Consider the following 23,515-nt stretch of genomic DNA (forward strand, 5'->3'; position numbering starts at 1 on the left):
AGGCAATGGATAAGTTGAGATACAAAGAGAGACAGAGAATCCATCAAGAATAGTCAAGAAGATATATACATATGCCTTTTCTTTTTATTATACAAACATATATCCATATTCTAAATCAATATGGGACCATTGATCTTATCCGGTTCAATAAAATAGTACAAAGAAACTATAGTACCCTTTTTAGTAAACAACAGTATTAAAATATATACAAACTATTTCTTCCAAAATATACATATATAAGCACAAACTATGCATGCCACTTATAAAATTTTTAAATTAATATTAGTTGTTTGATCAACCACAGCCTTATTACCTAAACCTGGGATATATGTGAGCCTACAACGGATTCTTCATTACCATTGTAAATTCTTGCTTCTCTGACAAATCAATGTCATCTCCATCCACAGCCTTCCATTCAAATGACAAAACTAAATTCGCTACAAAATACTCCAAATGAAGCATAGCTAAACCATAAGCAGGACATATCCTCCTCCCTGCCCCAAATGGTATCATCTTGATCTCCTTTCTGCCAGTTAAATCGAACACTTCCTCACCACCATCACTATTAAGAAACCTGTCTGGTCTGAACGCCATAGGATCTTCCCAAACCTTGGGGTCCCATCCCATTTCAGCAATGTAAAAATTTACAGTACCCTTCCTAGGCACCAAAAAATTGTTCAAAACGACATCTTCTGTCACTCTATGTGGCAACACAAAGTGTGCAAGAGGCTGCCCTCTTTGCCCTTCCAAGATCACTGCCTTCAAATAACGCATCGTCTACAAGTCATCTTCGTCAACCTCTTCTTTTCCATCTCCCACGACCCCTTTAATCTCCTCAAGTAGCTTTTCTTGAACATGCGGATATTTCACCAAATTTACCGTAATCCAATGCAACGCTGTGGATGTAGTATCTGTGCCAACATTAAGAAACTCCGAGCACAAACTTACCATTTCCACTTCATCAAGTTTCCTCTTCTCCTCATGGAGTTTTAAATCCAGCAGTGTATCAACATATGATACAATATGCTCTTCTTTATCTTCGATCTTTTTATCCTCTTTCTCCTTGCTCAAGTTTTCTTTCTTCACCTTCTTTCTGGCCTTTATCAAAGGGATCAATAGATCTTCTTGATTTTTGTGAATTTGAAAGATATATTTCCATTTCTTGCAAAACAATATCTTTGTCACTTTTGGCCAAAAGTTTATTTCATTGAACACCTCTACGTTCAGTAGAACGCAATGCTGAGCAACCTTAATTTTTTTCATCTGGCTTTCATCAAGCTTGTCACCGAAACACTTAAGGACTAGTAAACAGCACATGGCATATCTAAGATAGTTCACCACAAGGACAGCTTCACCAGCCTTCACACTGAGCTTCTCCTTAAGTATTTGCAAGACCAATTTGCGGCCATGAGAATAAGATTTGACGCGGGAATGGTTGAGTATTTCTGCTGTGAGGTTCCTGCGTAGAACACGCCATGTAAGCCCATAAACAGTAGTATCGATGGTACGTTGGTTGCTATTAATAATTCTGCAAGCGATAAGAGCTGGAGGACGATCAGCCAAAACTGCACCATTTTGGACCAAGGCTTGGTGGATAAGGAAGCGGTCAGAAATAAAGATAGCAGGGTGAGGGCCAATACCTACCATGGGACCAAACTTTGGGTGGAGGTCTCTGAGGATCGGTTCAAGGTCAGCGAAGGTTTTGGGTAGCCAGGAGAGGCTCTCAATGATTGGGAAGGTAAAAGGGCTTGGAGGAAGGTTGTGGGTAGGTCTTCTTGAAGGATAAAGAAGGTTAAAGACGGCTTTAAGGATTGCAGGAATGCAGAGAGAGGATATGATGATAAGCCAAGTTTCCATTCTGGCAAATCAGAAAGGAAATGTCTAGTGGACTGGATTTAAAAGAATTAAAGCAAAGAATTTATTGACTGGCTTTGGTCTTTTGTTTATTCTTATTAATTCAATTATATAAACTGTATAAAGCTAGTGCAATGTGGTAGGTTTGAACCATAAGTCTTGATAAGGATATATACTTGTTGTTTTTCTCAATCATATTGGTTATTTTATTCATCGCCATCATGGCGGTAATAAAAACAGCTTTCCAATAAAGAGGATAGCTGAAACAGAACACTAGACAAACTTATACTGCTGTCTGCAACACCAATAACACCGAAATAAAAAGTCATACAACACTGAAGAGAAAAAGAACCATACAACACCACTAATAGATTACTGTCTAAAACAGGACTCTACTGTCAACACCGAACCTTGCCAATGAGTCGGCAAACACATCAACTGAGATTTTAAAGGATTGAAGCAGGAGGTTTTATATTGACTAGCTTTGGTCTCTTTTTTTTTTTTTTGTGGTTATGTTAATTCAATGGTATAGTCTGTAAAAAGCTAGTCCAATCTGGGTGGGATTTGAACCATAGTTGATTGTCTTGATAAGAAGGTATACTTACGTGTTGAGCAGGATGACCACAAAACTACTCTATATCACGAACAGATAACTATCCTTTGTAATGATAACGCCATGCTCAACATTTTTTTTGTCTTTTTCTTTGTCTTTTTTTTTTTTTGAAAACCTAGGAAATGCATGAATGGAGGATGGATAATGCCAAATTTTTCATTCTTTATTGAAGGATTATCAACAATCAGAATGACCTTTTAGAGGGTTCAACCATCTTAATTTCTGCTTATTACATTATACAGGGTATTCCAAGTAGGACCAAAACTTGTTTCTTCTGTTGACTTCTATTGGGGTTCAATGCTGCTACATGACACGGTCCAAGGTACAAGAAAAGTCCAAATAAATTGCAAAACATTAACAGAGTTTTGCAATGGTTGATTGAATCTTGATGACTTCAATTTGAGAAGGAGGTTGCAATTATTTAATCTCTCTAAATTCGTTGTTTTGTTTGGTTCATTGAAGAAGGACAAAAACAGACATCACCTTCAGTACTAGAAAAATGAAAATTCTTAATTAAAAATAGCTATTATCGCTGTTACTGGGCCACTAGTAGTAGTTTATGCTTAACAAGCAAGCAATCTTAATTTAAAATTGCCTGAAGAACATTGAATTTATCAGCAGGAAAATAAAAATTGACCATTGACCATGTAACCTTGGTTAGAGAAGCTTGAATCTGAGACTTCAAACAGAGAGAGATATCTACAAGATCACTTTTTTCATCCTAAACTAAAGTAGGATTACATAATATTACTAGTTACTTATGTTTGGCTCAGAGCTGGACCTGACATCATTTGAAGAGATGTTTTAGCTGCGGTGGTATCTTTAATTGATTTATTGTTATATTATACATAATGTGGCAATGACTTATTCTCTGAAAGTTACATATACTTCTCAACAAATTTTCAGAAAAAAGAATTATATATAGTTTATCAAATAAAGTTTTCAACTTCAATAGGTTGAGTACAAGTATGAAGCAAATTGTGTTGGCAAAATAATTAAATAAAGCAAAGGAAAACTACACATTTTATCTACTTACATAGGAAAAACAATATATGTATATATACATATGCTAAATCAACATATGGACATCCTATCAAATTCATTGGAAAAGTAGAAAGAGCATCAAAAAAGGGGAAGTCAAAGGCATGACATTCAGGTAAGGCATTCTATGACAAGATTTGAAGGGAGGGAGGGCCTGTAGCAGCTTCTCTGTAATGGTTTGTCAAGACTATGCAAAAGTTCCAAAGGAACATCAAAAAATCTCTAAAAGATGCATTTCCAAAAGCTTAATAAGTATATTGACATTTCACCAGCATTTGTTAAATGATCAAACTTGCCTAGGCCTGCTATATATGCAAGCTTGCAATGGATTTTTCATCACAAATGTAAATTCTTCCTTCTCTGACAAATCAACATCATCTCCATCCTTGGCCTTCCACTCAAAAAACCAAACTAGATTTGCCACAAAAAACTCCAAATGAAGCATGGCCAAACTATGAGCAGGACAAATCCTCCTCCCTGCCCCAAATGGTATCATCTTGATCTCCTTCCGACCTGTTATGTCAACCTCTTCCTCACCACGTAGGAACCTTTCCGGTTTGAACGCCAAGGGATCTTCCCAAATCTTCGAGTCCAATCCCATCTCTTCTATGAAGAAAATTATAATACCCTTTCTAGGCACTAAAAAGTCGTTGAAAATTACATCTTCTGTCACTCCATGGAACAGAAAATGTGCAGGAGGGTGACGCCTAAGACCTTCCAAAATCACTGCTTTTAGGTAAGGCATCTTACGCAAATCATCTTCTTTGACCTCTTCAGCTGCATCTCCCACAACCCCTTTAATCTCCATGTATAGCTTCTCTTGAATAAGAGGGTACTTAACCAAATTGGCCATAATCCATTGCAACGCTGTGGATGTTGGATCTGTGCCGGCATTAAGAAATTCTGCGCACAAAGTCACAATTTCCCCTTCATCAAGTTTCCTCTTCTCCTCAGGAAGTTGTAAATCCAACAAAGTATCAACATATGATAAAATGTAATCATTTTCTTCTTTTCTTTCTTTACCCTCTTTCATCTTGCTGATCAAATACTCTTCCTTCACTTTTTTTCGGGCTCTGATTAATGGGATGAAAACATCCGCTTGATTTTTTCGAGTTTGCAAGAACTCCTTCCAGAGCTTATAAAGCAAAATCCTTGTCACCTTTGGCCAGAAATTTAGTGCATCGAACCTATGAATATTCAATAACATGCCCCTTTGAACAACCTCAACTTTTCTAAGCTGGTTTTCATCAACGTGAGCTCCAAAACACATCAGGGCTAACAAGAAAAACATGGCATGTCTAAAATAGTCTACCACAGGGATAGGATCACCGGTATTTCGTGACTTGATCAGCTGCTGCTTGAGGATTTGCAAGACCCTTATCCGAGCTTGAGAGTAAGATTTTATCCGAGAGGGATTAAGAATTTCAGCTGTCAGGTTTCTTCGCAGAGCACGCCAGGTAAGGCCATAAGCAGCAGAAGCAATACTATGTTGATTGCTACTACTTGTTTTGCTAACGGTAACTGCCAGCGATCGATCAGCAAAAACAGAACCATTCTCAACTAAGGCCTGGTGTGCAAGGGAACGGTCAGAAACAAAGATGGCAAGGTAATAGGTGATATGGAGAGTTACCATGGGGCCAAACTTTGTATTGACACTTCGAAGGATCGGTCCAAGATCGGAGAAGGATTTGTATCTGTGTAGCCATAACAAGTTGCCGATGATGGGAAATTTAGGGGGTCCTGGAGGGAGCTTGGGGCCAGGTTTTTGGGAAGGGAAGAAAAGGTTATAGAAGGCTTTAACGATTGCAGATATGCAAAGAGTGGAGACGATGAGGAACCAAGTTTCCATTTTGGCAGAAGGAAATTGAACCTCCAAGAGAATATTAGTACTTGAAAGTTATCAGATCAAAACCTGAATTGTTAAAGCAAAACTCGCTGCTAGCTACTGTTATATAAAGAATAATTTTCTAACAGTACTATCATTAGTGGGTTATGGGTATTTAATTAATCATTTGAATAACTTACTAATTGGCTTTATTACATAATAATCTGATATGACAACCATTTAATCTTTTCTTTTCTTTTCTATTTCATTTCTATAATACTAAATTATAATTATGACAGATATATTTTTTCCTTAATTCACAATGCTTTACTACGTAATTAGTGTAAAATTATTTATAATAAAATCCAAGTTATTATTCTACGAACAATTCACCAACGATTGTCCTATATATAAATATATCTCATTGGTCAATATTAATTTACAACAATGGTATGAATCGCATCACAATGAACGAGATACTGACAAGCATCAACTTAGATTTTTTCAATAATTTTATATATATATATATGTGTGTGTGTGTGTGTGTTTGTTAAACTGCTTATGTTGATAAATACTTATAAAATTTGTTGATACTTTATTGAAAATTATTGATTTTGTTGAATATTTTCAATAATAATAATAATAAGTGTGAGAAACAACCCCATATTGGAAAAATAAATAAAAAGGGAAAGAGTGTCCTTTAAATAAAAAAGAGTGCAAGTATTTAGTATTTGGACTAAAATGAACTAAAACGCAAATTGAACCATAGCTACACTTTCCCACGGTTTTAGCACAGTTTGTGCTATATATTGTACTGAATTCTAGATCAATCAAAAGGCTGAGTGGCATGCATTCCCACGGTTGTATGTAACTTTAGATTTGAATGATTTCCAGTTTGCTATCCACAACTATTTTCCTAAGCAAAATTCTTTGCAGACAATAAACTCCATAACTGCCACAATATTGGTGTGACGGGCACATTCCTGTTCAGATAGCACAGCAGTCACCTATAACGCACACAAGCAACATATCCCAAACTTTGAACCATCAAAATGTCAGGTTCACAGTAATGAAGACATCTTACCTTTCAGCTTGTACATCTTAGATATGCTGAGTGAAATATCATGCAGATTCAGAACCTCATGGCACTAGTTCTAAACATTATTAATGAAATTAAAGTATGAACCCAGCTTCAAAAAGAGGCAAAAAGTACTATGCAGAATGTGAAAACACCAAAATATAATGACGAATCAGTATAACAGGTGTTGCTAAAGTGAGAAGTGGGCATGGTGTGATGGATGAATGATGGAGAAACTAACATATCTGAAAACAGATATTTTAGGTACTACATCTACAGTATAAACAAAGCAAGTGAATTTCAATTATTTGGTCCTTTTCAATATTGTTAACCTGACATGTGAAATATGGTAAGGATCCAAAACACTAAAACAGAAAAGGAAGGTCAGATATAGGTGCAGCAGTTAGGAAAAAAAAGGCAGCCCATCATCAAAAAATATACATGGCCTGTGGAAGAAAATTTGTAGTGAACATTTAGCCACACATTCTAGGGTGTGGGAGGTGGCTTACTTACAATTTACTTATGTAGATCTTGTTGGGACATCATTCATTCAACGAACATTAAAGTGGCACGAAAATTTAGCTAAAACATCATCTAGAATCAAAGAACTTACATATGAAGGTAAACACAAGAAGAATAAAGACAAACCTTGATCTTCAAAAAAAAAAAAAATAGAGACAAACCTTGTCCATCTGCATTAATGTATATCAAAACAGGCAACTGTTCATACAATCATGCAATGTTCCTTAAGAACAGAAAGTACCTATACAAGTTCAATGTATGCCATTGGTGCATTGTCCCCTCGCCTAGGCAGGGTTCTAATAATTCTTGTATATCCACCATTTCTGTCACCATACCTGTCTGGCACCTCAGCAAAGAGGGCATGCACAATTTGTTTCTCATAAATGAAGCCAAGAGCCTGCCTCCTTTTGTGAAGAGAACCATCCTTAGCTAAGGTGATCATTTTGTCAACATACTTCCTCATAGCGCTTGCCCTGGCCCTGGTAGTTTTGATCCGACCATACTTAAGGAGCTGAGTTGTGAGGCCTCGTAGGAGTGCACGTCGCTGGTCCGGAGGCCTGTTGAGTTTAGGTACTCTTCTTCCATGCCTCATAGCATAAAATCGACAACCATTATCAATTATGGTGAAATTGTGCTCAAAGTTGTTGAGGTCTGCCAATGTTTGGTATGGTGAGTAACATAATAATTAAAGTTAAAGATCAGAAGAGTGTCTGTTTTGCATAATTTGAAAGAAAAAACTATCCTATGATGCCACTGCCTACTCATAAATGAAACGAAGCTATTAAAGAGTAGAAACAATGTAGAACAAGTGATCTCAAATAAAACACTCAAGAAATAATGTATAAATTTCAATCTCAATTCTCAATAGTCAATTTTTAATATCAAAATCTCAACTATCAAAGGCAACATTTAAAGTCTCAATAATCCAAATTTCATTAATTCATAGTAAATTAGTAACCAGAGAACTCAACAATTCCTAGTCCAAAAACAACCAGAAACTAGAATAACCAAGGTAATTACAAGCAAAAACCCAAATCCTTAATATAAACGCAAACTACCAAGCATACCCCAGAAAATAACAAAAAAACCTAGAAAAATACAACAAAGTATTTCATAAAGTCCTAAACAGTTTTAATACTCTACATCCAGAAATGGAATAAAAACAAATTAATAAACCAAGCCCTCCTCCCATTTAGTTTCTAGGGGACTAACAAAACATTTAAGCTTATTCTTTGCAGTTAATTTCTAGTTTATCGCCATAGAGAGTCAGCTGACAGCAACTTTAATTCTACTATTACACAACAATTAAAGCCCTGTAATTGATTAAAAATGACCAAATGACTAAATTGTTACACTAGGTCTACCCTAAACATTCTGCATAAAAGTAAAAATCATGCATTTTATTCTCCAAAAAAGAAAAATCCTCCATTCTCAATTATTCAATTGCTTTGGTACTCAAACCGGATGCTATTGGAGTAAAAAGCCCAGTAGCAAAAACCACAACCCAACTGTTACCTTATAAAGCAAAAATAAAGCGAAATTGAAGTAATTATATATAGAAAAAACAAAGTGGATGACAGAAGCATTAGTATTACCAGAGAAGCCAAGGGAATGGAGAGGGTTGACAGGAGAGAGAGCAGTAAAGGAACGGACAAGCTGAGGGCACTTGGTAGAACGACGGCGACATGGTAATTTAATTGAAGAAGTTGTGGAAGTGAGTGGCGGCAGAGCTGACTTTAAAGATACCATGCTCCATCCACTACTTCCACTGTCTGTTGTTATTGCCATTGCCATTGCCATTTTCGCTTTGGGTATTTCTTGGCTGACCCTGGAAAAATGGTGAAGATGGAATGGACAAGGAATTTCGTTTTAGAAGAAACTGATTAACAATTGAAGAAACAGTGAGAAAAAGAATTTGGGGCTTACCTGAAAGATGGAACTGGATAGAGTTTTTCAGAGAGTGAGGCCGGATCTATAACGACACTTTGTAAATTCGCTGCTTTGCCCTTTGGGCTAAGACTTACAAAAAGGATCCAAATTTTGTTTAATGGACCGTTTGGTATGAGCATGGGCCAGATGTCCATCATAATTGTTTTTCACTTTCTAAACTTAAAATATATATATATATATATACCTCATTTTAAAGTATTAATCGTAATTACACAAAAATTTATTAATTTTAAAATAATATTTAATTTAAAAAAATATTTCTTATTAAACACGTAAATTTAATCGTTAATAAATCGTTAATATTTTTATCAATTTGATGACATGATAAGAATAAAAAGATAATTTTATCTTTGATTAATTTTTGTAATTATTATTATATAATTTTATTAATTTTTTTATTAATGAAAAAANTAAAAATTAAAAAATAATTTTATTTTTGATTAATTTTTAAAATTATTATTATATAATTTTATTAATTTTTATTAATTAAAAAACCTACCCATCTGGGGAGCATCAAAGCTCCCTGAGGAGCTTCGATCTGAGCTCCTTTAGGAGCGCAGGTGCTCCCATTAGGAAGCCCAATTTGGGGCTCCTTAAAGGGAGCACTGGTGCTCCCTCTTTTTTAGGAGAGTTGGGGGTTTTTTATTTTTTTTAAAAATATATAATAATAATTTTTTAAATTAATAAAAAAATATTTTAATTTTTTATAATCTTTGTTAATTATGTTTATACTTTTGGAATGAAGTATCTATTTTAAAAACTAATAAATTTTTTTAAAATTTCGATTAAAACTTAAAAAAATGAGAGTATTTTATCCAAAAAAAAATGATTTAAGAATAAAAAAAAATACTATGTCAAAGGTCTCATTCACAATCGTTATAATAAGGTTCATCCTATTGTAAGATCAAATAATAAAATTATAAAAATAACAAAATATTTGTTAAACAAATCAGGTAAATAATGTGTGTAATATATAACTTTATCGATTTTATAGTAAATGTTAAATTCAAAAACTATTATTCAATATTACTATTGTAAAATTCACCTTCATAGAATAGATTTGTGAATTTGATTAAAGAACGTGATATTTTCATCCTAACAAGTGGATTCGAATGGTAATACTAGATTTGAAATTTCAAATATAAACACCATATCATACTAAAATATTTGATTTATTTCAGGTGTCTCATCTCATCTTTTCTTTCTCTCCCCCCTTTCTCTTTCTTTTAAACCCTTACTAAACTAACTTAGGTATGGGGAGAGAATCACTATAAAGCCTCCGATGCCCCATCCCTTGTAAGTCAAAATGCCAAGCTCCGATCATCCAAACCGATACAGCTCAAATCCAACTCTCAAAAGACAACAACATTAATTTTGCCAAATCACATAAAACAAAAGCATAATTCCTTAAAAGTCTAGGCATATGAAATTAATGCATCAATAACTCTTTTTATTCATAGGTATTAATTAGCTTATAATAACTTTTTCTTATTAATAACAAAAGATCTTATTAAAAAATTTTATGTATTTATATTATCTCGTAAGATACAGATATATCGTTTAAATATTAAACAAGTTTTCATCGTCAAATTAAATTTATGCATTCTGCAAGTATGAAATAAGAAGGCTTGAAGAACCTTAAATCATGCATCCAAATCCACTTATATACCCACAAGGAATACATAAGAAATTTGACTATATTCTCATTCAGACCTTTTTTTTTTCTTTGTTGCGTTTTCTATCTTAACAAAAACCTTCAAGACAAAGAACTTAGAAACAAATAGGTGAAATAATTTGCTTGCCTAGAGGTTGCATTGCCAAGTTTACTTTGGGGACAATGGCTGATGCCTTTATTTAAGGCTTAGAAAGGTAAATATCAAACTGGTTTAATATATACACAAATACATAGTACAGCCCGCAGGCATATAGGCTTCCAGAGAATCTTATAGCTTTTTCTGCAGACAATCAACAAAATCCTCATCCAAACCTTGGAGTTATATGAGCTTTAATGGATATTTCATCACCGTAGCGAACTCTTGTTTCTCAGACAAGTCTACATCATCTCCATGTACAGCAGTCCACTCGAATTGCCAAACCAAATTTGCAACAAAATATTCTAAGTGAAGCATGGCTAAAGCAAGGCCAGGGCAAATATTATCAATAAAATTAACCGAGTTCTCATGTTATACAATTCATAGTGGCATCAATAGTGACTCAGCTTTTTTCGACGTATTGCAGATCAGTGAAAGCAGATATACTCAAAAACAAAAGGACGTAAAGTTTCTGAAGTGTAGTTTTACATGTGGGAACTGTGTATCATATATTTACAAAGGGCAAAACAGCATTCCATCAAGATGTCTCGCGGAAGACTTCATGGAGGGATATGAATGTGTCCAAGCCAATGACTTCAAATGGAAGAAGTAGATTTTTATGGTTGATTTAGTGCCTTGCTTTCCAAACTTTGAACTTTCTATGCATTTTTTATTAGGATGCTGTTTAGTAATTTGCTTTATTTGAATAGGTTTAGGATCGAATGTTCTGAAGCCACTACTTCAACAAAGTAAAAATAAGTAATTGATCAGTAGACCAATTGGCTGCTACATTTTACTTTTTACATTCAATGAAAATTTGATTTGACAGGGGGAGTCAAATTCAAACCAGATTCATGTAAATGCATTTAAGGGAAAAAATTTGGGGCTACAACAATCTTTGACTGGTCAAAATAAACCATTGTAAGATACAGACAACATAAAAAACAAGAGCAAAACAGATGTCAACTTTGAACTTCCCTGAGTATGCAGAAAACAAGAGTAGTATTTATGATAATAACTACGACTAACCTTGGTAATTAATTATTAAATATGAAGGACAGTTCAAAGACAACACTATAAAAGACAACTTTTTTCCATTCTTTTCCAATGAAAATTTGCATGACAAGAATACAGGAAATGCCATAGAAATTTCGGGACACCTTAACCTAAAACCAGAATGCCTTGTCTTTTGTGAAAAGCTTAAATTGTGTGATAGCAATCAAGTTGGTTGCCTATTATTCATGGAGAAGTAACTCTCAAGGTTGCCCCATTAACAATTATTCCTCATTAAATAAATTCATAAAGTCATATGGCATCTATCTAAAGACCAGAGAGTTTTACAAGACATACATAGCATACAAGCGGGGACAGGATATTAAAAGAAATATAGTATTTAATTTCTTGGTAGAAAATCAAGACCTTATCTCTCCCTTGGTGACATGTGGGCCCGCAATGGAGTCTTCATCACTGTTGTGAACTCCTGCTTCTCCTCCAGGCTAATCTCATCTCCATCAATGGCCTTCCATTCGAATTTCCAAATCAAATTTGCCACAAAATACTCCAAATGAAGCAGGGCTAAGCCAATTCCAGGACAAATTCTTCTCCCAACTCCAAAAGGCATCATCTTAATCTCCCTACTCCCTGTTATATCAAACACTTCCCCGCTACTATCATCACTTCTCAAGAACCTCTCAGGCTTAAATGCCATTGGGTCCTCCCACACCTTTGGATCCCACGCCATATCTGCCACCATGAAATTGACAGTTCCATTCTTTGGGACCAAAAATCCTCCCAGGACTGTGTCTTCTGTCACACAATGAGGCAACACAAAGTGCCCTGGTGGGTGCCTTCTTAGCCCTTCTAAAATCACTGCTTTCAAAAAAGGCATCTTTTGCAAATCATCTTCTTGGATTTCTTCCGCCCCATCTCCCACAACCCCTTTGATTTCAAGCAATAATTTATCTTGAACATAAGGGTACTTCACCAAATTTGCCATGATCCACTGCAAAGCTGTGGAGGTAGTATCAGTGCCAGCATTAAGAAACTCAGAGGCCAAAGTAACAATTTCTCCTTCCTCAAGCTTCCTTTTGTCCTCCGGTAACTCCAAATCCAACAAAGTATCAACATATGCTAAAACACAATCATCACTTTCCTTCTTATTCAAGATCTCCTCTTTAGCTTTCTTTCTTGCTCTTATCAGAGGAATCAGCAAATCTTCTTGATCTTTACGTAGCTGATAAAGCTGCTCCCACTTCTTACGAAGCAAAACCTTGGTCACTCTAGGCCAAAAGTTAAGTATATTGAATCTTCCAAAACCTAACAGCACCCTTTGCTGAACCGCCTCAATCTCTTTGATTTGATCTTGACTAAGCTTGTCACCAAAACACATCAAAACCAATAAACAAAACATAGAATATTTAAATTGAGCCAGAACCTGAACCGCTTCTCCAGTGTTAGCCTTTAACTGTAAACCATCAAAAAGAATTTCCAAAACCCATTTACGTGCGTGAGAATACGACTTTATCCGTGAAGGATGGAGGATCTCTGACGTCAGATTCCGCCGCAAAAGCCGCCAGGTGGGGCCATAGAAGGCGGAGCTGATGCTATGTTGATTGGTATTCATGATCTTATTAGTAGGAAGAGCTTTGGGGCGGTCTGAAAATAGTGAACCACTCTGGACCAAAGCCTGGTGAGCAAGGGAACGATCGAAGACAAAGATGGTGGGACGAGGACCGATATGGATGGTGACCATGGGGCCAAGCTTTGGACGGAGGTCGCGGAGGATTGGTTCGATTTGGAAGAAAGATTTGCGGAGCCATAAGATGCCGCCGATGATAGGGAAAGTGGCGGGGCCTGGAGGGAGAGTGTGGTGAAGCTTTTTGGAAGGGTAGAAAAGGTTCAGGAAGGCCTTGAGAAGTAGAGAAATAGAGATCGTGAGAAGGAAGAGGAACCAAGTTTCCATTGCTTTTGGCCTTTGGTTAAAGTGTAGAGATGATATGACAAGAAAACCTTTTAAGATTAGAGTTTCTAGGGTGTCTCTGTCGGTGGATTGTTCAGTGCATTGATCAGTATCCAATATTCGATGCTCAAAATATATGCTTTTGAATAAAAGATTTTTTACCAAAAAAATTCTAGTCCCTTAAAGGAAATATAATATTTTTAAAAAAATTATTAAATTTACATTTTTTATAATATTCAATCAATTTTTTTAATTTTATTTAAATCAAATAAACTCTTATCATTATTCATCAATTAATTTTTATTAATTAAAATAGCATCTATGCATATAATATTTGTGAAAAGTAAATTTGTCATATTATCATGTCAATATATCATATCCACATGTTACATTATTATTTACTTTGATATATTAATGTTATGTGATATAAAATAATATGTATTATTTTAATAAAAAATTAATAATAATTAATAATATATTTAATTTAAAATAAACATATAAAAATTTAATTAAATATATTAAAAATTAAAAAAAATAAAACTTTCAAAAACTTTTTTGAATATTATACAAAAAAAGCATATTAAAAAGATTTTTATAAGGTAAGAATAGACCAAACTTGATTTTATCAAACAATCTTGAACTATTTCCTACGGCTCTATGGATTTTTCTTAGATAAGAATAATCTTCATTGCTAAAATACAATGGATTTTTATTTTATATAAAAATAAAAATATGATGTATATATATATGTGTTTAAAATTTTAAAGAATAATTACTTATCAATAAAATTTAAAGAATAATTTTATTATCCTCTTATTGGTCAAAATATGAAAATCTTTTTTATGGATAAGTGAAAATATGAAAAATAAATTATTACTAAACAATACAGTCTACTTCTCTACGTACCAACAAAAAAGAAATGAATCTACTTTTAAGGATGTATAAAATATGATATATAGGAACAACTTGAAATAAGTTCAACTGTATTTTCATCCTATTAGCATGTACCCTAACTACGAGTCATTAATATGTTAAAATAATATATTATTTTAATATAAATGTATAAAATATATAAGGTGTAATGTATATTTAAAATTTATTTACAACCATAATAATTAATCTCAAACTTTTAATTATTGGCGGGTCAATTTTGAACCAGTTTATGTGACAACTTTCAATTTAACTTTTTTTAATTTTGGCCATGAAAAGAGAGACAGAAAGTGTTTGTTTGAGGAGCGAAGGGGGAACAGAGAAGAAAGAGAGTGGGCTAAACTATTGAATTGGTTGAGTTGGCCCAATTTTAACATCTCTAAAATGAGCAAATAAATAGAAAACTAAGAAATGATTTGTGTATTCCAATTTATCCTCTACATTCGAGATAGAGTTTTAAATGTGTTCCATTGAGCATATTTATGAAAATTAATAATTAATTAATTACATCTAATCCCTTTTATGAAATTCAAAAACTCCACTAATATATAAAGTAATAATACATTTTAATATGCTTTTATAAAAAAGTACCTTTTAATATTCATCTATAACTTACTTTAAAAATTATGATTATTTATTTTTGAGAATTTTCAACTTTTAAATTTATTTATATTGAAGTTATAGCATTTGGTTCACTAATCCTATATAGAATTTATGCATTGACAAATGTATCAAATATAAACTCATTTCTTATTATTTAATCTTGATTTGAATAATAAAAGATTAACAGTACATGGGTCCCAAAAACATATCAATAAATCTTCCCATATGTCATATATATATATAAGGTCTCTATTTATATAACTAAACATAGTATGCAATGGTAAAAGTATCCCAATAATTTTTATAGTCATGTATTTTCTTTAATTTAGTCATTGACATTATTTCTTTTAACAGTAAAATTAAATGATATCATGAAAAGAGGCTAAATTACTTTAATTTTTAAAATTAATAAATTAATTTATTTTGATTTTAAATATAAAAATTAAATTAAAAAACATATACGAATACAGAATTATTTAAATATTTTAATTATTTGAGCACGAAAATTTTCACTTTTTGTGATACTAAAAAAATTTTACTTCAATGAACATAGTGATGTTGAAGTTGAAGGTTGAAGATCAAAAAAAAGAAAGCATTTGAAACGTGCATGCCAAGTTTGTATTTGCATCTGCATCACATGTGAGATTAAGATTGAGTTAATGGGCTTGCACCTACAAGAATAGATGGCCCTTTACCAATTATTTCAACTTCACACGTTTAGGTCTACTGCCTATCTAACACTACCTTTGATGAAACCACAAAAGCCTATAACCCTAAATTCTTTGCCTATAATGTAACTTCAGTCTTGTTACAGGAATCCTTCCCAAATACTCATTCATCCATCTACTTTATTTTCCTACCGGACAACTTTTTTCAAAAAACTCCTTTTGTTTTCTTTGATATTTCTATCACTTGTATTACGGTATCATTGAATTTTCATTTGACCTTCTCACGTGAACTCTCAATAAATTTAACAACAACATATTTAGGCCTAACAAACACATTCTTGACCTGCACTATGACCATCTCAAATATTTTCTTAACTGGTTCAAGCCCATCCCTATTTGAAAAGAATGGCTTACAACGTATTAAAAGTTCTATAAGGATCATAAGTATATTCTCACCATATTTCACAAGCTCTACAAATATACAGATGCTATCCAATACTTTCCATGTATGACCATCTTCTCTAGCCAACCACACTCCTTCCATAATGAAATTCATTTCCATCCTCAAGAGTATGTTGAGATAAAAAACAACTCTATGAGATGAACATAGCCATTCTAATGGAAATTTAGCCCCAGCTTCATGACCAACCTTGAAAGGAATACCTTGGAAGCTACATCACTCAATTAAGGGTTAACAGACAAATCTACGAAGACAAACATAAAAATCCAACCATAAAACCATTAGATCTTGTCTTCAAGTTCAATCTATCCAAGCTGAAGTCAGTTCAATGGAACTCAAATTGACAAACACCTATAATTCAAAAAGCCCAGTCAAAAGCTCGAGCTAGCCTCCAACAAACCCAAGACCCCTATGCCTATGATTTTAAGAATGATCCATATGACTTGGGTGATGATTTTGATCCAGAAGACATTTTTGTTAATGAGCTATGCCTAAAGCCAAGAATAACCAAGGCATCCACTAGCAAACGTGAAAAGTATCTCTTGAAGATGAAATGGAAGCAACAAACAGATCCCTTGAACAAATATTCGACTACAACTTCTCCCCTGGAGCAGACAATAGCCATCTCAATTTCCCATTCGACAGCCCATGAAAACCCAAAAATCCAAAGCCTAAAAGATCAAAATTCAGTCTATGTTCAAGTGTGCCAAGTCATGAGCAAATAAATGCATCAAGACAAAAAATAAAGGACTCCAATGCTTTCTTTAAAAGTAACGCCACCTCAAAAGAAACGAAAAGAAATCATATTTTTTTTATGTTTTTATTTTTATAATTTTTTAAAAAATATGCATCAATAATATAATATATAATGTAATTTTAATCTTTTCATAAGAACTTTATAAGTGTCAAGTCACTATCACAAATAATGATTAGTTTGTTGTCATGTGATCTTATAATGGCTATATAAGGCAACTCTTTCACTAGGAAAAGATCAAGTTTCAATTATCAAAGTTTTTAGTTACAATTTTCTTTTGTAAAATATTGAGTGAATTACCAAGTATGTTTTTCTAAACTTTCTCTTTTTAGCTACTCTCTCCTCTCAATTAGTTTCTAAGTATGAATCCACTGCTCACACCTAGTAAGTAATGATTCGAGACATATATTATACGATTGTCACTTCCATGGATTCTTTACATTAAATATCTTATGGATTTGTTTTATCGACCATCACTCAGCATCATTGCACAAAATTAACATTGAAAACTGGTACTTCATGAATCCGTCACTATAGCACGATAGTGTGGTTTTTGTGACCCTATTACCTTAAGCACATCATAAGGTCTATAAAAGTCTGAGACCTTGATTGGGCCTGTGTTAAGCTAAGAGGGCGTGAGCTGACTACAACCGCATGTGAGACTATGTTTAGTACATTTGATATGGGTGCCTGAATATCGACGCTTAGTGCTATGGATTACGATTTTCATATGTGTATTTTAATTTTTAACTTCAATCACTAAAGCAAAGACAAGGGATTAACTAGTTTATATTGAACCTTGCTTTATCTTCCATGCTCTTCCTAAATTCACAAGAAAGCAGGTGGCTAGTCCAGGAAACCAATATACTTTACATGTGTAAAGTTGATGCTTTACATGAGCCCAATATGCAACCTTTTAAGGTAGTTCAATTAAAGGCGAATATTTGTCAACCTAAGTTGACATTTATTGTCTATCAGTGTAAGTAGTGGATTCATTCATAAGAGAAATTATCATCATTTATTGAATTATCATCAAAGGAGGCAACAATGCTGCTGGAGTACACTACAAAATAAGTTATTTTGTCTTGTAATGGAGTCTAACTCACTTGTATTCAGTATCCAACCAAACATGAATCCAGAACTCAATCCATTTAATGCCATAAATGTACTATATAGGACACAACCAAGCTTCCCATATATATGCAAGATATATAAACTTTTAATCTTTGCTCTCATTTAATTAGATATAATTCAACAAAACGGATTGATAAGGATTTTAAAATATAATTTAGCTTATATTCGACAACCTTATCATTTAGGTTATAAAATTTAGGATGTCTTGGCAAAATGAAAGTGGCTCGAAGTAGCTGAATGACTTAAATTCAATAAGAAATGGAGGCAACAATGCTGCTGGAGTACACTACAAAATAAGTTTTTTTGTCTTGTAGTGGAGTTTAACTCGCCCGTATTCAGTATCCAAACAAACATGAATCCAAAACTCAATCCATTTAATGTCATAAACGTACTAAATAGGACACTACCGAGCTTCCCATATAAATGTAATATATATATATATATATATATAATAGAGAGAGAAAGAGAGAGAGAGAGTTAAAAAACGTAAATAATAAATATCAATTAAACGAAATTTTAATTAAATTGTTGAGAAGTAGAATTGTAAGGATTTGTGTGGCGATTGATATTTTACTAGAAATGTGATTGTTAAAAAGATAATATTGTCACATTTTTTATAGCATAAAAAAGTAATGATTGCTGTGAATGTGATTGTATTGTAGTATTTAGTTTGAAAATGCTTTGTTGAGAATATTATGTAAATTTACAAAATTATATATGAAAATATAAAGTTGAATAAATTTATATTTTTTTAATGTAAATTTTTAACTTTTTTACGTTATCTCTTAAATTAATAAATAATAACATAATAAATATAATATAATATTTATATATTAATTATTCAAATATTAAAATATGTGACATTACTAATTATTTATTTTTAATAAATTAATTAAGTTTTTAAAAATTAAATTAATTAATTTACATTATTTGACAAAAATATTAGTTAATTAATAAATTAATTAATTTAATTAACTTAAAATAAGTAATCAATTAATATTGGAATTGTAACATGGGTACCTTTTCTTCAAGTTATATCTGGATATCCAAGTTGTCACACAATCCACTACTTTTCTTTTCTTTTCTTTTTTTTCTTCGTGCACCCATAGTCGTTCCTATGGCTTCTTTTTTTTTTTTTTTTTTTTTCTTATTCTTCCTTCATGTTCCTATCACCGGATTCAAATAGCACCCCTCTCTCCAATTCAAGACGGAATCACTTTTCGTCTCATAGTTATTGCTCCTTGACCTCACTAATAATTGGTTTTGAAACTTTAAGATGTCTTTGGCAGAATGAAAATGGATCGAAATATCTAAATTACTTCAATTAGTCACTCTTCTGGGTTCTTTTACGATTAATTCAAGAAATAAACAAAAAATAATAATAATCGTAATAGATCTATTAGAAACAAAACTTTGTGTCGCTAATCAATTAAGTATTAAAACTTGGTCGTAACAAGGTAAATATACCGATTGGCTGCAACATTTTAATTTGGCAATCATTGAAAATTTGATTTGACCTTTGTAAATATATTTAAGGGAAAAAATGCGAGGCTATAACTATCTTTCAATGGTCGTAATAAACCTTTGTAAGATACAGACAACATAGAAAACAAGAGCATAACAGATGTCAACTATGTATGAAGTTCCCTGAGTATGCAGGAAAAAATCGTAGTAGTTTATGATAATAATATGACTAGACGTGATAATTATTAATTATTTAATGTGAAGGAAAGTTCAAAGACAACTCAATAAAAGTTTAACTTTTTCCTTTTTTTTTTAATGAAACTTTGCATGACAGGAATCCAAGAAATGCCACAGAAATTTCAGGACAACTTGACCTAAAACCAGAATACCTTGTCTTGTGTTAAAAGCTTAAATTGTGTGACAATAATCAAGTTTGTTGCCTATTATTCAGTGAGAAGTAACTGTCAAGGTTGCCCCATTCACAATTATTTCTGATTAGACAAATTCATAAAGTCATATAGTATCTATCCAAAAAACAGAAAGTTTTACAAAGTCATATAGAGCATACAAGCGAGGACAGCACATTAATTAAAAGTTAAAGTGACATCCGACCCCATACCTAAACATAGTATTTAATTTCTTGATAGAAAATCAAGACCTTATCTCTCCCTTGGTGAAATGTGGGCCCGCAATGGAGTCTTCATCACTATTGTGAACTCCTGCTTCTCCTCCAGGCTAATCTCATCTCCATCCATGGCCTTCCATTCGAATTTCCAAATCAAATTTGCCACAAAATACTCCAAATGAAGCATGGCTAAGCCAATTCCAGGACAAATTCTTCTCCCAACACCAAAAGGCATCATCTTAATCTCCCTACTCCCTGTTATATCAAACACTTCCCCACTACCATCATCACTTCTCAAGAACCTCTCAGGCTTAAATGCCATTGGATCCTCCCACACCTTTGGATCCCACCCCATATCGGCCACCATGAAATTGACAGTTCCATTCTTTGGGACCAAAAATCCTCCCAGGACTGTGTCTTCTGTCGCACAATGAGGCAACACAAAGTGCCCTGGTGGGTGCCTTCTTAGCCCTTCTAAAACCACTGCTTTCAAATAAGGCATCTTTTGCAAATCATCTTCTTTGATTTCTTCCGCCCCATCTCCTACAACCCCTTTGATTTCAAGCAATAATTTATCTTGAACATGAGGGTACTTCACCAAATTTGCCATGATCCACTGCAAAGCAGTGGAGGTCGTGTCAGTGCCACCATTAAGAAACTCAGAGGCCAAACTGACAATTTCTCCTTCCTCAAGCTTCCTTTTCTCCTCCGGTAACTCCAAATCCAACAAAGTATCAACATATGCTAAAACATAATCATCACTTGCCTTCTTAGTCAAGTTCTCCTCTTTAGCTTTCTTTCTTGCTCTTATCAGAGGAATCAGCAAATCTTCTTGATCTTTACGCAGCTGATAAAACTGCTCCCACCTCTTACGAAGCAAAACCTTGGTCACTCTAGGCCAAAAGTTAAGTATATTGAATCTTCCAAAACCTAACAGCACCCTTTGCAGAACCGCCTCAATCTCTTTGATTTGATCTTGACTAAGCTTGTCACCAAAACACATCAAAACCAATAAACAAAACATAGCATATTTAAATTGAGCCAAAACCTGAACTGCTTCACCAGTTTCAGCCTTTGACTGTAAACCATCAAAAAGGATTTCCAAAACCCATTTACGTGCAAGAGAATACGACTTTATACGTGAAGGATGGAGGATTTCTGACGTCAGATTCCGCCGCAAAAGCCGCCAGGTAGGGCCGTAGAAGGCGGAGCTGATGCTATGTTGGTTGCTACTCATAATCTTATTAATAGGAAGAGCTTTGGGGCGGTCTGAAAATAGTGAACCGCTCTGTACCAAAGCCTGGTGAGCAAGGGAACGATCGAAGACAAAGATGGCGGGACGAGGACCTATGTGGATGGTGACCATGGGGCCAAGCTTTGTACCGAGGTGGCGGAGGATTGGTTCGATTTGGAAGAAAGATTTGCGGAGCCATAAGATGTTGCCGATGATAGGGAAAGTGGGAGGGCCTGGAGGGAGAGTGTGGGGAAGCTTTTTGGAAGGGTAGAAGAGGTTGAGGAAGGCCTTGAGAAGGAGAGAAATAGAGATCGTGAGAACGATGAGGAACCAGGTTTCCATGGCTTTTGGCGCTTGGGAAAAGTAGAGAAGATGTGACAAAAAGATATTTTGAGGTTTTTCTGACTTTCTAGGCCCAGAGTGTCTCCGTCTTCATTTGTGGTGGTGGTGGATTGTTCAATGCATAATGATCGAAAGATACGCTTTTGAATAAAATATTTGCGAAGGAATATCCAATTAATTAAAAAATATTTAGCAATGAGACACGTATTTAAAGAAGGAAATACCGTAGCTGAGTTTTTGACAAACAAAGGCTTATTCATATATAAGGATTATGAATTTTATGATGTTCCATATTAGATTTGTACTTGTGAAGGATATGTTGAGGATTAGTTTTTTTCATTTAATTAAAATTTAATAATTTTTTTAAAAAATTTAATTAATTAATAAAAGAAATATTTAAAATTATTTATATAAATAATAGTACAAAAATATTTTGAACATAAAATTCTTTAATAAATATATTTATAGAGATTGTTTCATGCATTGACATATTTCATGTACAAATGTAGTTACTAATATGTATTCTTAGAGGATTATTCTAATGTTGATTAGACTAATAGTTTTACAAAAACTTTCAAAGTGTTTTTGGAGGCTGTAAACAAATTCAAAACTCCAAAATATTTATCACCATTACAAAAAATTACTACGAGAGTTATATGATTTTGTGAATGGTTTTTTTTTTTAGTGCTAATTTATCTAAACAATTTATATGCAGGTTGGATGGGGAGTTGACAATATGCAATTTGTCCAATCAACCTCAATCCAAAACTGTTCATTGAGTACTCAGTCTATCAATCTATATAACAAAAAGATTTCTTTAAGGTTAAGAGACTCTCAACATCCTTTCTTTGTCATTATCCTAGAATAAAAGAAATAGAAAAAGCAGGAAATAGTAAGTTTTAATTTCCATTTAGTAAGGGTAAAAGAAGAGAAAATATAAAATTACAACTCTGAAAACAAAATAGTGAAGCACCAAAAACAATAAAATCTACAAAGATTAAAAATGAAGCAGCCAAAAACATTATCTCTGGCTGCATTTTTCTCTGTTCAGTTTGTCACTGGGCTATCTGTCAGTCACTTTTGGTGTTGGAGTATTGAAGAACTTTTCTGATGAAGCAGGGTTTCATGTTATGACAACGGGGGATTGTTTTGGTTGCATGGAATACAGGGTTTTCATTTGCACAATGTACAGAGATTTTGAGTTTTTTTTCGTGAATGAACTGTCGTGCTGTACAAGGGTGGTTTTGTGCTCTTTTATTCGGCTAGATCCTCTTTCGGTTTGTCCAAGGTTTTCCAAACCTTTTGTGGTTGTAGGGTGGATGTATATTTTGTTTTTTGGGTTCATAGAGAGATCCAGCTGCTACAGATTGTGTTTTTGATATCTGCAGACTCTTCTTTCGGTGGTTGGAGGCTTATTGTCCTCCTCTTGGATGTATCTTTTGCAGGGCCGGCCCCTGACTATAGCCATCCAAGCAAGGGCATTAAACCCCCGAGTAGAGACGTTTTATAATTTTATAATATAATTTATTATATTAAAAATATATAAAAATTAATAAAATTATTTATTTTTTATTTTTTTAATTATGTGTTTAATAAATTTTAATTTTTTATCACTTTTAATTTTTAAAATACTATATTATTTCTAATT

The 23,515-nt window shown here is 33.5% G+C and overlaps 4 protein-coding genes and 1 pseudogene across 4 annotated transcripts; all 5 read right to left on the minus strand.

Moving 5' to 3' along the window:
* Positions 63-2,004, minus strand: LOC18599632 (annotated as a pseudogene).
* Positions 3,716-5,438, minus strand: LOC108661858 (cytochrome P450 89A2-like). Its single transcript, XM_018120633.1, has one exon. The coding sequence runs from the start codon at positions 5,355-5,357 to the stop codon at positions 3,795-3,797; it is 1,563 nt and encodes a 520-aa protein (XP_017976122.1). The 5' UTR covers positions 5,358-5,438; the 3' UTR covers positions 3,716-3,794.
* On the minus strand, positions 6,961-8,896 carry LOC18599633 (50S ribosomal protein L17, chloroplastic). Its single transcript, XM_018120551.1, has 2 exons — positions 8,529-8,896; positions 6,961-7,584 (listed from the first exon to the last, which is right to left on the minus strand). Exons 1-2 carry the CDS (start codon positions 8,731-8,733, stop codon positions 7,175-7,177), a joined length of 615 nt encoding a protein of 204 aa, XP_017976040.1. The 5' UTR covers positions 8,734-8,896; the 3' UTR covers positions 6,961-7,174.
* On the minus strand, positions 10,561-13,697 carry LOC18599634 (cytochrome P450 89A2). Its single transcript, XM_018122339.1, has 2 exons — positions 12,114-13,697; positions 10,561-10,970 (listed from the first exon to the last, which is right to left on the minus strand). The coding sequence occupies exon 1, from the start codon at positions 13,654-13,656 to the stop codon at positions 12,115-12,117; it is 1,542 nt and encodes a 513-aa protein (XP_017977828.1). The 5' UTR covers positions 13,657-13,697; the 3' UTR covers positions 10,561-10,970; position 12,114.
* Positions 20,080-21,990, minus strand: LOC18599635 (cytochrome P450 89A2). The gene has a single exon (XM_018122438.1). It carries the CDS (start codon positions 21,865-21,867, stop codon positions 20,326-20,328), a length of 1,542 nt encoding a protein of 513 aa, XP_017977927.1. The 5' UTR covers positions 21,868-21,990; the 3' UTR covers positions 20,080-20,325.

The sequence above is a fragment of the Theobroma cacao genome, chromosome 5 (assembly GCF_000208745.1).
Source record: "Theobroma cacao cultivar B97-61/B2 chromosome 5, Criollo_cocoa_genome_V2, whole genome shotgun sequence".
Lineage (NCBI taxonomy): Eukaryota > Viridiplantae > Streptophyta > Magnoliopsida > Malvales > Malvaceae > Theobroma > Theobroma cacao.

Coding starts and splice junctions, on each gene's coding strand:
- LOC108661858 (XM_018120633.1), bottom strand. CDS start 5,357: ATGGAAACTTGGTTCCTCATCGTCTCCACTCTTTGCATATCTGCAATC.
- LOC18599633 (XM_018120551.1), bottom strand. CDS start 8,733: ATGGCAATGGCAATGGCAATAACAACAGACAGTGGAAGTAGTGGATGG. Junction 7,585..8,528: donor CCATTCCCTTGGCTTCTCTG/GTAATACTAATG, acceptor AAACATTGGCAG/ACCTCAACAACTTTGAGCAC.
- LOC18599634 (XM_018122339.1), bottom strand. CDS start 13,656: ATGGAAACTTGGTTCCTCTTCCTTCTCACGATCTCTATTTCTCTACTT.
- LOC18599635 (XM_018122438.1), bottom strand. CDS start 21,867: ATGGAAACCTGGTTCCTCATCGTTCTCACGATCTCTATTTCTCTCCTT.